Source organism: Orbicella faveolata, unplaced genomic scaffold (genome assembly GCF_042242905.1).
Source record: "Orbicella faveolata isolate gen_17 unplaced genomic scaffold, um_ofav_v1 contig_36, whole genome shotgun sequence".
Taxonomy (NCBI): domain Eukaryota; kingdom Metazoa; phylum Cnidaria; class Anthozoa; order Scleractinia; family Merulinidae; genus Orbicella; species Orbicella faveolata.
In genome coordinates, this window is record NW_028301565.1 from 10,294,757 (window position 1) to 10,310,330 (window position 15,574).

Sequence of the window (15,574 nt, forward strand, 5' to 3'; positions counted from 1 at the left end):
TTTTCAAACCATCGAAGTTCGTCAAAAATACTCCGCTACGCGTCGTATTTTCAACTCTCTTCTTAGTGTTAGGAAATGTGATCAAACATAGTCTTTCGTGTTTGATATATCACATGAAAATTAACCTTGCAGGGCGGGAAACACAATTTAGTCATAAGAATGGTTTCGCACAAAAACTCGTTTCGACAAAGAGGTAACAAGTTACTTCGAAATGGCTTATTGCACATAAACTATGAAGTACACCTGGTTAAAGTTAACAAAGTTCTTATGTGTTTGTGTCGGAAATTTTCAGCCTACCAACAGGAGCGTTGTTGGCCTGCATTACTTATTATATGGATGATCTCTCGCTTTTACTTCGTTTTCTGGGCAACGTTTTTAATTTAGTCGCGATTCTATTTATCACTGTCATCAATCTTATTTCCACCTTCTCCGGTTTAAAGAACATTTGCAAAAGGAGACGCTTTCATCGGTTACCACCAAGACTCAGTTCCGGCTGTGGTTTTGCAAGTTTGTGCTGAACTTCACGATGACGGGTCAGTTTTGTCAGACGAGGACAGAGAGTCTTGGAAAGAAAATGTAAGTCGAACCCCGAACTATAAAGAGATCACATGTACTCTGTACTTATGTATGTGCCGTGTGTCTCCAATGGACTGATATTCATGATGTATTGGCATAAAGGTTTTTCCTTATTTTCGTTGTCACAATCGTTGTTTTTGTTGTTGTTGTTGGTGGTGGTGGTGGTGGTGATGGTGGTGGTGGTGGTGGTGGTGAGGGTGGTAGTGGTAATGGTGGTTGCGGTTGCGGTGGCTGTAGAAGCGATGGTGTCATCGTCTTTTGGTATACATATCAATAGGACATAATGAACTGCGATGTGCCACTGTCACTAATGTTGTGCTACTGTCACTAATGCTACACATGTATATCTATCTGAACCAAATCCGTTACGCCTCCCTTTCAGGTACTGAAACACTGCCAGGAACGTTTGCTTCAATGTGCGACCCCCGACTCGGTGACTCGTCTTCGCAAGAGCCGCCTGAGGTCCCAAGCAAGCAGTTTATGGACCACTTATTTTCGCGAACAGGAACACTCAAGCCTGGCTAACTTTCTAGATAAAACACTGAGCGATGTTAAGTCACGTGCCACAAGCAACCCTAAAATAGCGCTTCGTGCACAGGTAAGAGTGTTTAAGGTTATTACATCAGTGATACTAAATTTCCAGTGTGTACAACTGATTTGCTATCTGATTTAAATGACACATTGTTCCGTAAACTAGAGATTGGCTTTATGTTTATTTTCCCAGATTTCAACTCATTCACGTCTCCTGTCTGATCGAGACATTCGCGACATAGCTGAGGTTGTTCACCTTCCAACAAGCTGCGTAAAGTGTATCTCATTGCAGCAGTTCCAAACTGAACAGCAATTCTGTAACTGCATAGGGTAATACATTTACGTGTTTTTAAATTGCCATTGTAATAGTAATACATTGTAATAATTACTCTATTCTCTAGTTACAAGTAACAAAATATACGTGGAATTGTCAGTTTCTTACTCCCAGATATTTACCGCAGAAAGGTTCCAATAAGGTAACTTGAATGAATCGACAATTTAAGAATAAAAACAAATTGAAATTTGTTCATTCTCTTGCATTATAGGAGAGACTTTTGGGCAAGGCTTGGAGGAGAGGAGAGCCTGTTAATTGTGCAATGTGATTCCGCGGACCATAACTTAGACCTCGTAGCATGCTCTCGTCATCTACTCATCGAAGAGTGTCGGGAAATGGAGAAAGAACTGGACCCTGATTCCACTGTTCATAGTCACATCTTGATGATTGTGCAGCTGTCTAGAGTGGCAGGTGGTTGTTCTGATTTTGTTGGCGTGCAAAGTGAAGATTGGCTGTCCGTGCACATCGACGAGCTGTGTCCGCCAAGCGAAGAGATGCCCGCAATTGAAGCATTAGTCGGCCGTTCAGTCAGTGAAATTTTCGAGAGTGCTCTCCACAAGACGGAACATAATCTAAGCGTGAGCCAAATGCTTTCAAGTTGCGTACAGGAGGCAGCGAGCAGAATAGAAGATGATGAAACTACTCTTGGAAGAGCAACCCAAAGAATTGAGCTGCTGCTAAAGTTACTTACTCGGAAGAAGGAAACTGGTGAGAATTATGTACAATGTCTTTTATTAGATCTATAATGTGTATGGCTGCTACTGTTGCTGCTACTGTTGTGGAAACGATCGCGATTGGTTTAGATATTATTTATAACTAAAGAAAAAATAAATAAGCAGTAAACTGGGTCAGTGTCAGCCTAGCGGGTAATTGGAGATGCTATTTATAATAAGAAACTTTTGGATCTTCGGGTACGGTATACATCCTTCTTGCCACCCAATTCAGATCATGTCATGATTCATTTGGAGGTTTCAGTTGTTCTGTTTGTAGATATACTCCATGGTAATCAGTTGCGTGTGACAAATTGCACAATTGTAGCCTCCCACATGAGTCATCACAGGATTCAAATTGGGTGGCAACGAGGATGTTAACACGTTAGCCGAATCCCTCTATTGCCCTCCAAATTACATCAACTGAATTATTTGATTGACCAATTTAATTACTCCGGACTTTTGAACAGGCGAGGGCAGTTTCCAGTTGGTACTTGCACAGCGTCTCCATAAGCTGTTGCAAGAAAAAGATCAGCGAGCACCGAATCAAGGGAATGACTGGCTGCAAGTGGAGGCCTTGCATCGAACTGTGAACGAAACTGGAACGTTCAAGAAAGCACTGTGGCGTCGCTTCCAGTCTTTTGTGGTTCCCATCCTGGCTGAAGTCATAGCATACGTTGATCGCGATGGAAATCTTGAACTGGCTGCTAGTGAAGACACTTGGGTGTTCAACTTATGGTTGAAAATCTTTGGAGACAGTTCCCTTAGCGAGCTTAGTTTTGAGTCCTTTATGTCTCAAGAAGGGGATATCTCAGTAGTCCGCAGCAAGGTTCCGGTCTCAAAATCGGGATATGATTTGCTTGCCTTTCAAAACAAGTTTCCCTTTTCCTGGCTACTCAAAGAGCGCATTGATGAGCTGTATCGAGAGGCCAGAAGTATCGCAGGTGAGTATAATGAATGTGCTAATTATATCTTAACACTTTGCTGAATGTACCTAATCTCCGTTAAGCGCTGTTTTAACACTACAAGTTCTAGTTTTAACACTACAACATGAGAGTAACAAAATTGCATGGTCTCAAGTCTTTTATACGGCACAAATAATTCCACTTTTTCAATAGTTTTTTTTTTTTTTTTTTTTTTTCACATATTTTCAGCCAATTCCCATGAAAACGTTACGGATTGTTTACGGAGGTTGCTGAACAATTCAGAAGTCAATTCAGTTTTTTCAGAAGCCATTAATGAGGGAGGAGAAAAGACGGTAGCAGCTTGCTATTTGCACGACTTTACACACATGGTTTACAAACCTGGTTCTGAGGAGGAGGTTGAGGTAATGCCGGGGTTGAATTGGATTGCATTTTGATAATTAAATTATCACATTTTATCATCTCACTATTTCGTCCTCGATAAATGAAGAAGCGAACCCCTATAGTAGCTGTAGTATGCATGTAGTATGTATCGGTATGTATAGTATGCTATAGTAGCTCTATTTTTGAGGTTATCAGTATAAACGAGCAAAAAAGGTGTATTTTTGTATCGTCAAAGTAACAATCGTATAATCCTTGCCGTTATTTAGGTTGTTCAAAGAGCGATTACAGCCGCTGCAAAAGAGATTCATCCCTCAGCCCAGTCACCAGGCGAAAACTTCGTTATGGATTTGGCACTGGTTCATGTAGCACATTCCCGCATTCAGCGGCGACTCAACTGTTTATCACTCTTACTGCAAACCAAATGTGATATTGTACAAGACCTTCTAGAGACATTCTCGTGGGATGAAAACGAAATGGTGAGTTGTACTTCATCCGCCACTATTAAACAAGAGCTTAGAATGTATAAAAGAAATGATATAGGCTTGAATTTTCAGCATCTAGTTAGCAACATGTAAATAAGCTCGACGAGCGACGATGGAATTTCAGCTATAGGAAGATACGTCATTCGTGAACCAGGCCCAAACAGCAATCTCAGCCAAATACTTCTTTAGACGTCGCCTGCAAGCCTACTTTGTGAGATAAATACATCAACTAAACTTTGCTACCTAGAAAGAAGGTAGAGCAGTTTCCAATTAAGAATGAATTGAGTTTTTGTAAAGCCAAAATGAAAGTCAGACAATACAGTAAACCATTCAAAACCCAAAACAAATAAAATTAGCCGACGCAAGGTCGGGAAAATATGTCCGAGCGAGAACCATATTCGTATTCTCGGTATTTCACTGAAACTACAATGAGCGACAAAAATGTTGAGACGCTTCGCAGAAAAATTCGATTTTCGATCGTCTTCGAAACATTGCCCCCCCCCCCCCCCCGGTTCTTTTCCCCCAATCAAACAGTGTTGATTTTTCTATTTATAAGACTGCACAGACTACAGCGCCTAAACAACATTGAATTAGGGCCGGGGCCTGCGAATATCAGAGAACTAACGCTAGATGCAGGTACAATAGAACAAGAGGCTAAATATCGAAAAGCATCATTTTCTAAAGGTGTCTCAGCTACTTATGTCGCTTATTGTAGCTTGCGACTGAGGCTGATGCGAGGAGTGTTTTCAAATGCAAATAACATTAATCTCTTTTGAATGATATTCCCCCGCGTGAGCCTCCACGGCAAGCTAGTTCCAGTTTAATTCCGACAAAACGAATATGACCTATTGAATGACATAGTGGCGCGAGTTTTTTTTTAAGGCAATTACTTGGCGTGGTAATGCAAAACCAAAGCAAATGCCAATTATTTTACAAGTGAAAACTGCTCTATCAACAAAATTTCTATCCCATAAATAAGGTTAAGGTCATTCCCCAGTATTGTACTGCGCATCCCTACTGCGCATAATTTCACAGGTGATTAGCGCGCTCGCATTAAGAAATGGCGGTTTTTTCCTTTCCTTTTTCCTTTCCTCGAAAACGAGTACGGTGACCTATCAGTTTTTTTTGTTTTTTTTGTTTTTTTTTTTTCTGTTGTTTTGAATTGAGTAATAAATTTCTCTATGTAAAATAAATATGGACCAATTCTCAGTGTGAGACAAGAAACAATCGTCGGAAACGTGAATTTAGCAAGCAATCGTGGCTATAATCATGGTGCTATTATAAGGATTTATTGGGTACAAACAAGGTGCTGTTGCTCCTAAACGAACATGGTGACCCCTCATTTTTATTTCAAAATTTAAGTTCCTATAATATAAACAATCAATAGGCAAAGTTTGACAAAAATCTCAGTGCAAGTTCTATTTCAGTGGAATGACCTTAAAGTGCACCTAACCCCAAAATTTGTTTTTCGCTAAATCGAATCTAGACTTTATTTGAAGCATTTGGGCGAAGAAATTTTTGAATTTGGTTGAATCCTCGATTTTCTATGCCCTTTCAAAGTCGCGCTTGAAGTGTTTCACGACCACGTTTTAGGGAGTCTGGGGCGGCGGTACCTGATGACGTCTACCCAGGAACCAAACACAACAGCGCCTCAGTCAACTCTCTGTATTTGCTCGAGAAAATGGAACACAAAACTAATCGTTTCGATATATTTTGGGACTAAAACGTCCAAGTTTTGTCTCAGAATAATTTCTTTTTCGTCACTGGAGTCAGAGTTAAGTTTCGATTCGGAAGACTCCGAAATAAACTTCGATCGAGAACATTCGACAACTGTGAACGCACTGCTTAGAGCTTTGAGAGCAATTTACAATATTTCAAGCGACGAAGGGGAAGACTTCTTTGCGGACGAGCTGCTTGTATATTAGGAATGGAAAGCTAGATACGAAGTGGAGGAGCATGCAAACGAAAAGCAGGAAAGAAAACTCAAGGACTGCTTTGGATAGTAATTTCGTCAACTAAACATAAGATTCCCAAGCGTGTTTATAGCCCATTTACATTTGTCCTTAGCGAGAATGCATTTTGTCAAGGTGTGATTGTTCTGTTAAATCCAGGTTGTGTTTTACTTTCAGTTGAATGCTTCATGTTTATAAGAGCAACGTACGTGTTGCAGTTTTCGAGACTTGATGACCTCCAAAACATTGGCTTCGATCGATTGAAAATCGTATTGTTTGGACCTGTATTTTTGAAGCTGCGGGAAGCAAGGCGGAAGGAAACATTTCATACAATTACCGATTTCACATTGTCACACGTTTTAAGTCGTAACTCCAAATAACCAATGTAAATTGTTCTCAAAGTTTGCAGTGAAATTCGTCGGATAAGCGAAAAGGATATGTTCCCTAAGCGGTCCGCAGATAATGTTACGCGGTCATATTTTCGACGCTATTGCACAGAATCTTTGTCGCACTGCTGATTTCCAAACCTTCGAAATACTCTGTGAGTCTAACAATTTTGTTATCATCTAATTCTAAAGGATTAATCTTCGACTTTCATCTAAATCGAAAGAGAAATAAGTGTTGGTTAGCGGCGTACAGTTGCAATCTATTTACATATCAGTATAACGCTTCTTGATCATGATCGGATCACACAACTTTGCTGGTTATGTTATAAATACTGCGGGATTGGAAGATATAGGTTGTCGGTAGTATTTCTACAAATTGCTGGTTAGCTTTAAGCAGAAAATTTATGAAAATAGCGTTCGAAAGTCTGCGGAACAAATTCCAGTGAGAGTTCTTCAATGGTTCTCACAGATTCAGCTCGCTTGTTTCAGTTCGACAAAATCAACCATCGTTTACGTCTTTATTGCACCATTAGCCGATCATCGTCAGTAAAATGTACAGTATATCTTTCTTGAAATCTGGAATATGGCTGCAACAGCCGATAGCACCTCTGGAAGACGTTTCTGCGCACTTTTCGAATGTGTATTGCACCATCCTGAAGGAAATGAGAGGACGTGAGATATTCAACCTTCCTGGGTAGACGTTACAAGAGCCGCTGGACCCATTCTCCTCAAACTCGGTCGTGAAACAAAATGGCGGTGTTTTGGAGCTATTGTCGAGATTTCGTCGGGGCACAGAAAATCGAGGATTTAACGGAATCCAAAAATTTTTTCGCAGAACTATTTCAAATAACAAATAGATTCGTTTTAGGGGGAAAAAATGGGGGGGTTAGGTGCACTTTAAATGAGAAACTTCTTTCTTTACACAGACTATTGATGCTATAGCCTTACAAATGTGCTTGGAGCGTATGGAGCCTAGTGAAGAAGATGTCAAGGACATGTCACGAAGGCAGGCATGGTGTGACCTAGTTTTGTCAGTGAAAATACCAGTAGAAGAAATGACCAGTAAGAGCTCTACAGGAGGCGAGGCGCGAATTGGAGAAAAAACCGAGTCAATCATTACACAGTGCAGGTATGACTTCATATATGTGATGTTTCAGTGAACGAGTCAGTCATGGAGCAACAGTAATAAGCATAACTCTGACTCTGAATTACCGATAGATCAACATGAGCTGGTCGATATTTAAAATGATAACCCACCGCACTCGATTGGTCTAAACGTGTCACGTGACTGAATATGTATGTGTCGCCTGCTGCGAAAAATATTTAAACGAATAATAAACACAATAGCCTCTATCTGACTCACAGCTCACAGTTTTCCTCAAGCTTAGTTCTCGGAAGACCGTTCGCTTTTCGGAACAGATAATATCCGTGATCAAATATCCGGGCGCATTTTCGCGCGCTCATGTTCGCACCAAATGGAGACTATTTTTTACATAGCAACAACTTCGCATTTCCGTGAAGTTTGTGAACTAAATTTTTTTTTTCCTTGTCTGATAGATCGGTTAGTGGGTTGTGCTAAACTGTTATTATCAGTAGCGACACAGTAACGTTTTCGAATTTCAAATTAGACTTAAGTTAATAAATTAAGAAGTATTAATGGCTATTTTTATCAAATTTGATGATGTTTAGCACTGTAATAACCATCCTGTGAGACTCCAAATCGGTGTGAACATCGCTGATCAGCTCTGAGATAAGGAGCGAACATCATAAAAATGCTGCATTTGTCGAGGTTTTGAAAGCTACGAATTAGAATACCCTTGAGTCGAATATCCTCTTGAATAAAATTATTGCTAAAACCTAACAAACCCAAGGACTCTAAGTTAGCAAAGTAACATCATTTTACAAGATCTCGTTGATTAACTATGGAGACTTTCACGTTAAAAAACGAGGTAGATGTAAAGTATGTCTAATTTTTAAAGGTCACTGATGGTTTGATTGGTCCTTTAAAAGTTCTCAAGTCCGGTGACGTCGTACGAATTTTGATTTTGATTTACTAACGTTTCCATTTTCAGATGCATGTGGCAGCGTCTAAGTGCGGTGAGAATGTTTATTGAGCAAGTGTATCCATACCAAGATGAAATGGATCCCCAAGATTTGCAGAACACGTTAACACTTTGGAAGGTAAGAACTGGAACGTAAGAATTAAAGCCGGGTATAGAAAATGGTGTATTTCTGTGTTGTATTTTAAACTCATATGAACATTCGACCTTTTTTGCAGGCCCTTGGTGAGTGGACGGACTTTTCAAAGATCGATTCGCTCATTATTGTTGAACGGTTTTTGGTGAGATGCAGCGAGGATTCGATTCCAAGATCGCAGGCGTAAGTTGATGATTTATAAATTATGGAGATATTAAGGTTTGGAACACTTCTTATTTTTATCCATCGATAGATTTGTACCAAGAGCAATTATTTGCTTGCTCTTTCATTAACATTCTACCACAAACCCAACCATGTTTTGTGCAGATCTATTTTCGATATAATACCTTATACGTGATTACCCTTTTAATGATGAATTATTGGCTTTGTCTGCAGAGACAAGCCTGAAGATCATGATGAATTCCTTCAACGTTGCAACGCTTTCTTCATGGAGATAGTGTCAGTGTTTTGCTTTGGGAGAGACGTGCATGAGTTGGATCCGGATGTGTTTGAAATGCTCATGCGATTTGTTACAGGATCGCAGTCTACTTATGAAACAAAAGAATTTTCGCCATTCCCTGAGTTCGGAATGGACAGCAGCCCAGTAGTGAGATCATTTCTCTTGCAGCAACTCATTAACTCCAAGTAAGTCTACCTTGGTTTGTATGTCTTACTGCAGTAGACGTTTAAATTAGAACAATGTTTCAAGTGTTCCGGCTCCCAGTGAGCAACAGTGAGCAACAGAGGAAAGAACTCCGTGAGAGACTCCGGTCAGCGAGAAAAGAGAGGAAGCAGGCTGCCAATCTGTCTGCGAATCTGCCGTTCGAGAATCGATCTGCTCACTCATCAACGAACTCATAAGTCATAAACTGAACACTACCAAGTAGACATCCTACTCGGTATCGAGAGATTGCTTAATACTACTACTGCAACTGCTACTGCTACTGCAACCGCTACTGCTACTACTATTGCTGCTGCTGCTACTGCTACTGCTACTGCTACTGCTACTGCTACTGCTACTGCTACTGCTACTGCTACTGCTGCTACTGCTGCTGCTGCTACTGCTACTGCTGCTGCTGCTACTGCTACTGCTACTGCTACTGCTACTGCTACTGCTACTGCTACTGCTACTGCTACTGCTACTGCTACTGCAACTGCTACTGCAACTGCTACTGCTACTACTACTATACACCAAGGTGGATAGAGGCAGTGCAAGAGAAAAGTGTTTGTCGTAAAGAAGACAACTCGATGACTCTGGCAAAGGCTCCATCCCGGACCTCCCGATCCGGAATTCAACAACATCTTTATATCAGAGTACTAACCGTTGGCCACTGGGCCTCTTGCCTCTTGCCTCTTGCCTCTTGTCTCCTGCCTCTTGCCTCCTGCCTCTTGCCTCCTGCCTCCTGCCTCCTGCCTCCTGCCTCCTGCCTCCTGCCTCCTGACTCCTGACTCCTGACTCCTGACTCCTGACTCCTGACTCCTGACTCCTGACTCCTGACTCCTGCCTCCTGCCTCCTGCCTCCTGCCTCCTGACTCCTGACTCCTGACTCCTGACTCCTGACTCCTGACTCCTGCCTCCTGCCTCTTGCCTCTTGCCTCTTGCCTCTCGCCTCTCGCCTCTCGCCTCTTGCCTCTTGCCTCTTGCCAAAGTACTTACCTCTTATCTGTAACCTTTTCTGTCTATCACTTGGAGCCATTTCAAATTTTGTCCCTCTTTTTCACCTTCCCCCGATCCTAATGACAACTGAACGAGACTAGATCGTGGTTGCGTACAGTTTTAAGAACATATTGAAATTGCTATGTTTGCAATGTATGTAATCGTCCTCATTTAATTTCTTTTCAGTGACGGAAAAGCTAAGAAACACCTCGAGCGTTACCTTTACGGAGTTCAGGGTCTGTCATCAGAGGTGCCTCATATTCTGAATGTGTGTTTGCTCGCTGTGCAGTGTATGGAGGTACGTAACAGGTCATATTTATTTGAAGACGGGCATGCAGTTGATAACTAACAAATGTCTGCTTTGGGAAATTAGAAAATAACCATTTACCGTTCCCGGGTCGTCCTTCGCTTTTCAAGGATCGAGTACATTCATCTTTTGATGGTGTGCATGATCAAGAATTTAATGGGTGATGACGGAAACTTTTGCTGAGTATTTTTTCAATTTTAGACAACAGTTACCAATGCTGTCAAGAAGAGTGTATTGGTACTGCGTAGCACGTCATAAATGTGTTCCTTTTATTTGTAGAATTCGTGGATCAGTTCGTTTTCCAGGAACGCAAACGTCGAACTTGCTATTAACATTGGCCTAATAACCAAGTTATGCCAAGACGCTCTTCAGATCCTGAATAAAGACTTCACAAGTTTCGAAGAACTGCAAGTGGATTCGCTGGAAGCGGTAGCAAAGGCGCGCTATATTCTAGGCGTGACTGCTGAGTACCTGTACATTAGCTGTGTTGGTGATGACGAAAAGTGGAAAAAGCCTGAGACGCGTATTGCCCTGGATTTGCTCTTCACTAATGTTAGGGCACTGTGTATGTCCGGTCGCTCCAGGTCGCCTGCTTTGTATCTTCTGAAACAGCTTGTCAAACGTTACGGGGGACACTCGATTGCCACAATTTCTCAAAACGAAGAGCTTTCATGGATTGTTCCCGCCGAATTCCAACGGAGAGAGGCGAGTCACTTGTTTCAAAGTGTCTGTTACAGCAAAATTAAAAACTTCATGGTTAGGACCGACTAATCTGAACATTTAAACATAAAAATCCCTCTATTGCCGGGCGAAGTTGTGTTTCAGTTTTTATTTTTTTTTCCAAGTTTTCTCCTGCCTAACAGGTCATATAGCTTATGGTGTAATATTCACCATCCTCGGGCCATACAAATTAACTTAATATCCGCATTTTAAAACTATGAAAGTCCCACGTGCTACATATACAAGGCAAATTTTGGACGTCATTATATAAATATAAATCGATGCGCTCTAACCTACAAAAGGCTGAATGGCAATACCCCAGAATATATAAATGATTTACTTATCAGAAACTCTGACACTCATAATAGATCAACCCGTTTTTGTAATATAAACTTAATGTGCCCGCGATTTAAGAGAATTACTGAAGGGGGTCGAGCGTTTGCTGCGCGAGCCACGAAAGAATGGAACAAATTAAGTGTGGACATCAAACAGAGTACCAGTGTAAAATATTTTAAGCGCTCCCTTTTTAAAATAATTTTAGATAATCAAATTCTTAGCAAACTATTCCTGTAAATTTTTTTAAAATTTGTAAATAATCACATTTTATAAATATTTTACGATGTATGTAGGCTTAATTATTTTATTTTAATTATTTTTAATATTGTTACGATTGTACTATTTCTTTCTTTTTCTAAAATTTTAATTTTTGAGCGCCATTAGGTTATCAGTTTTAATACTGTCAAATGTTACCCTCGTAAAATAAAGTCTTACCTACCTACCTACCTACCTACCTACCTACCTACCTACCTACAGGCCACGTGACCAGCTTCTTTAAAGAGCGTTTGTGTTAAATTCAATCAGTTAAAATGTAGAGAGTCGTCTCAGTAACTTCAGAGAAACAACTGATAGTTATCCAGAGTACTATTGATTGAATCATATAACACAATTATTCACGAATTCAAATAATTGAAGGACTTTTGCCGATTTTTCAACAGGATGATGGGATGACTCTAGACAGGTTCTTGATGTATGGAGTTCTATATCAGGAAGTAAGAGATTCTTTGGCAAGAGCAATCTTAAGTGGCAACACAGACGAACTTATCGCGTCATTAGAGGTAAAACATCCCTCCTTGCTTTCTTGAAATGACGAGTTAGCTTCAGTATTAAAATCGCAATAACACCTGTAGGCTCGATTACCAGCCGCTGTGGGGCGGAAATCGATCCTATAACACCTGTAAATGCAGTCTTTGTCTATTCTAATCATTCTGAGCATAGTTAATAGAGGGTAATGGTTATGAAACTCGACAAAGTTCTTTGTTGTATGTTTTTGTTCTCTTTTGTGGCCTTGACCGTGCAAGAAACACAACAGTTGTTTACTACTGATTTAGGAGCTAACCAACAGAAACGTTTTGGTAACGTAATTCATGTATATTGTATGAATGCAAAACAAAAGATTGTGCACGGTCGTGGACCTTCCAACATAAATCTTGGCATCTTTGTTTGCTCCTTTGATGCTTGCCGGGATTCATAACCAGTCCCTTCAATTAACTATGTTCTGAGTGGTTTTTTTTCTTTTTTCTTTTCTTTCTTTTTTTTTTTTTTTTTTTTGCCTAATTAAGTTAATTTTATTCACTGTTTTGTTTAGTTTATATTTTGTGGCAAATAAATGGTTGGCTGTTGTTTGTTGCTGTTATTGTTGTCTTTGAAAAGTTCTCTGTTGAGTTGTATCTCGTTGGCTCTGAAGTGATGTCACTGAAAGTCGATTTTCCAACTAAATACAGAATACATGTTTATTACCATAATTGAGATTTCCCGCAGGAAGTGAATCCGATAATTACTTCTTTATATGTTGTTGTTTACAGGCTTTACGTGAATTGCCAGGGCATGCCAAAGACATCGTGATACTGCTGGCTTTATACCGGGAGATCGCTGTACCACAAGGAATGTGGGCACGAAGCCAGCGTGACGTATGTTGCGTCTTTCTCATTTCGTACCTTTTGTATGGTCATGCAGGATCCTACCTCGTTAATAAATCTGTTTGCCAAATTTCTTGATTATGTGCCATCTTGCAAAGTTTTCACACTCTGAATTTTGATCGATTCCGCTAAAAAATATCAGTGATCGATATTGGGACATGGTGGCATTACATCACTATGGTTGTCGTTTTACGTATGGGCGAATCACCGTTTGTAGTGATGTCTCAAGCTCTTTACAGTTAAAACTGCAGAAAAGGAAACTTTGTGTCCAAATTCTCAGCTAGAAATGCATATCAAATTCAGTTATTGTACAAACTATTGTTATATAATTACAATGTATAAATTATAATGTATTAATTAATTAATTGTAATGTATAATTGTAGAAATTATTCGTATACTTCAGCCATGTCATGACGTAACAGAGTTAAATAAGTTTACTTTTGTTTATCAGTTCCTGAAATTCCGTATCGGCAACGAGGACTTGAACACAAAATTGAAGGTGTTGGTCTTCCGAAGACGTGCGCTGTTGAAAGCTGCGAATCTTATGATGAATTGCTACATTCCAGCACAGTTGCTACAAGAACAATAGCGTGGGAAGAGTCCATGATCGATATATCAAAATTTTTAACGTGGCCCCGATGCTTTCTTGTCAAAATTGCAAATTCTCTAAGATTCTTGTCTGGTAATTCCCATAAACGACTTGATGCAAAGAAAACAAGACCAAATGTAGAAGTTTGGCAAAAAGCCTCGGTGCCGTGTTAGAATTTTGATATATACACCTTATTCCAAAGTGGCCACCATTTTAATATTCTTTTGTTTTCTTGCAAATTAGCCCTTGTTGCCTCGTTCTTAAAATCGAAATTCAAAAGAATATTTCCCTTAAACGAGGCAACTAGGGCTAATTTGCAAGTAAATAAAAGAACACTAAGATGGCGGCCATTTTGGAATAAGGTGTATTGAGAGTAGGTTATTACTAATACTTTGTAATCGATGGCGTCGGTCGCGACGTTTCGTGCATACATATATATAATAGGAGACTGCGCGACGTAAAATACACAGTTTTTGGGAAAATAATTATTATTTTACGTTTTATTTTTTTATGCTGATTTCGAAAGTGAATTTCATTGGTAACAGCAATGGTACCAAACATTTCAGTCATCGACAATGATTTTTGTATTATTTATGGTCATATGATGTTTTATATTCTTCAGAGGTGTGCACTGATAATAGATGTCATTCTGAAAAGGGGCAGATTCCTGTCCACAAGTGTAAGTCGCATTATCGATTCTGTTAGTATAAACTTTGATGCCATTATGTTTCAGATGTTAACAGATTTAAGTGAAATCCGGGTATATATCGATCAATACAATGTATATTTCGGCCCAATAATTTTCTGGAAATGCTCAAGTCAACAAGCAACAAACATAATTGGTTTACATTTGCCGACTGCAAGTCGTAACTCTCAAGGTTAGCCTCTTTACTAAGATATATGGTGACTCCAGAAATGAAAGTTGTAGAACGATTTTTTGTAACTTTCCCTGCCTGAATGTCCCTACAAAACACTGTTTCGAAAAATACAATAAAACGGATAGATCACCATTCTCGCAAAAGAGGTATGATGGGCCAGTCGTACCCCGTTTATGTCTGTTCTGGTACACTTCAACGGTTCAAGTTACCCTTTGCGGTAGCTGGAACGTAAAGTAATACTTGGAAAAATAAATTTGATAGGTAGAAAATCTCGGGCATATGGCACAGTGTAATATAATTTACCCTTTTGAAGGTCTTAGTTGCACCCTTGAGTAACGATTTTAAGCACACTTTCAGTTACATCTTTTTTCCTTCCGCCATTTTTTTTTTAAATTTTAACTTAAAGAGGATAATTTGTACACCAAAATTATGCAAAAAGAATGTAGGTCACCGTGCTCGTTTGAGAGAAACCATTTATTTCGCCGTTGAGCTCAGCTTGAAGGAAATCTCTTGACGTTGTAAATGTACACGCGCTTGTGCGCGGGCTTATGGTCGCAGTAGGGATGGGTGACGAAGTATCAGGAATAGTCCTCACCTCGGTAAATTCGTTGTATCTGTGCTATTAACATTAAATGTCTGTTTTTATGTAGGCTCGAAATTTGGCTAAGGATATTTTGAAGAACTCTCAGGGACTGGGATTTCCGTTCCTTTCCTTCCAAGACACCGACAGCGTGGTAGAAAATGCTTTGCCGGAGATCTTGTTTCACGTGACCTCTGTCCTCCAGTGCAACAATTTTGATGGGCTGCTGGAACCTTTAAAGGCGATTATACTTGCTCCAAGTAGTATGCTGGTAAGTCGAAAATTGAAACTGTAACAAGTTATGACAATTAACATACTACTGCAGAATTCCTATTTCAAAACATTGCTTCAAAATGTACGTGACAAGTTCTTGCAATCCAAAGCTGTTTCTC

At 39.9% G+C, this 15,574-nt stretch overlaps 1 protein-coding gene across 1 annotated transcript in view; it reads left to right on the top strand.

Moving 5' to 3' along the window:
- The window catches only part of LOC110053067 (E3 ubiquitin-protein ligase rnf213-alpha-like), a 63,752-nt gene that overhangs the window by 36,741 nt on the left and 11,437 nt on the right, over nucleotides 1-15,574 (top strand). Inside the window, exons 47-63 of the mRNA XM_089275593.1 lie at nucleotides 441-576; nucleotides 959-1,174; nucleotides 1,301-1,437; nucleotides 1,653-2,149; nucleotides 2,622-3,095; nucleotides 3,306-3,478; nucleotides 3,725-3,934; nucleotides 7,205-7,407; nucleotides 8,351-8,459; nucleotides 8,557-8,657; nucleotides 8,871-9,119; nucleotides 10,318-10,429; nucleotides 10,718-11,143; nucleotides 12,154-12,273; nucleotides 13,021-13,125; nucleotides 14,347-14,403; nucleotides 15,253-15,453. Coding sequence (XP_089131719.1) covers nucleotides 441-576; nucleotides 959-1,174; nucleotides 1,301-1,437; nucleotides 1,653-2,149; nucleotides 2,622-3,095; nucleotides 3,306-3,478; nucleotides 3,725-3,934; nucleotides 7,205-7,407; nucleotides 8,351-8,459; nucleotides 8,557-8,657; nucleotides 8,871-9,119; nucleotides 10,318-10,429; nucleotides 10,718-11,143; nucleotides 12,154-12,273; nucleotides 13,021-13,125; nucleotides 14,347-14,403; nucleotides 15,253-15,453 — 3,526 coding nt within the window. The remainder of the gene's footprint in view (nucleotides 1-440; nucleotides 577-958; nucleotides 1,175-1,300; nucleotides 1,438-1,652; nucleotides 2,150-2,621; nucleotides 3,096-3,305; nucleotides 3,479-3,724; nucleotides 3,935-7,204; nucleotides 7,408-8,350; nucleotides 8,460-8,556; nucleotides 8,658-8,870; nucleotides 9,120-10,317; nucleotides 10,430-10,717; nucleotides 11,144-12,153; nucleotides 12,274-13,020; nucleotides 13,126-14,346; nucleotides 14,404-15,252; nucleotides 15,454-15,574) is intronic.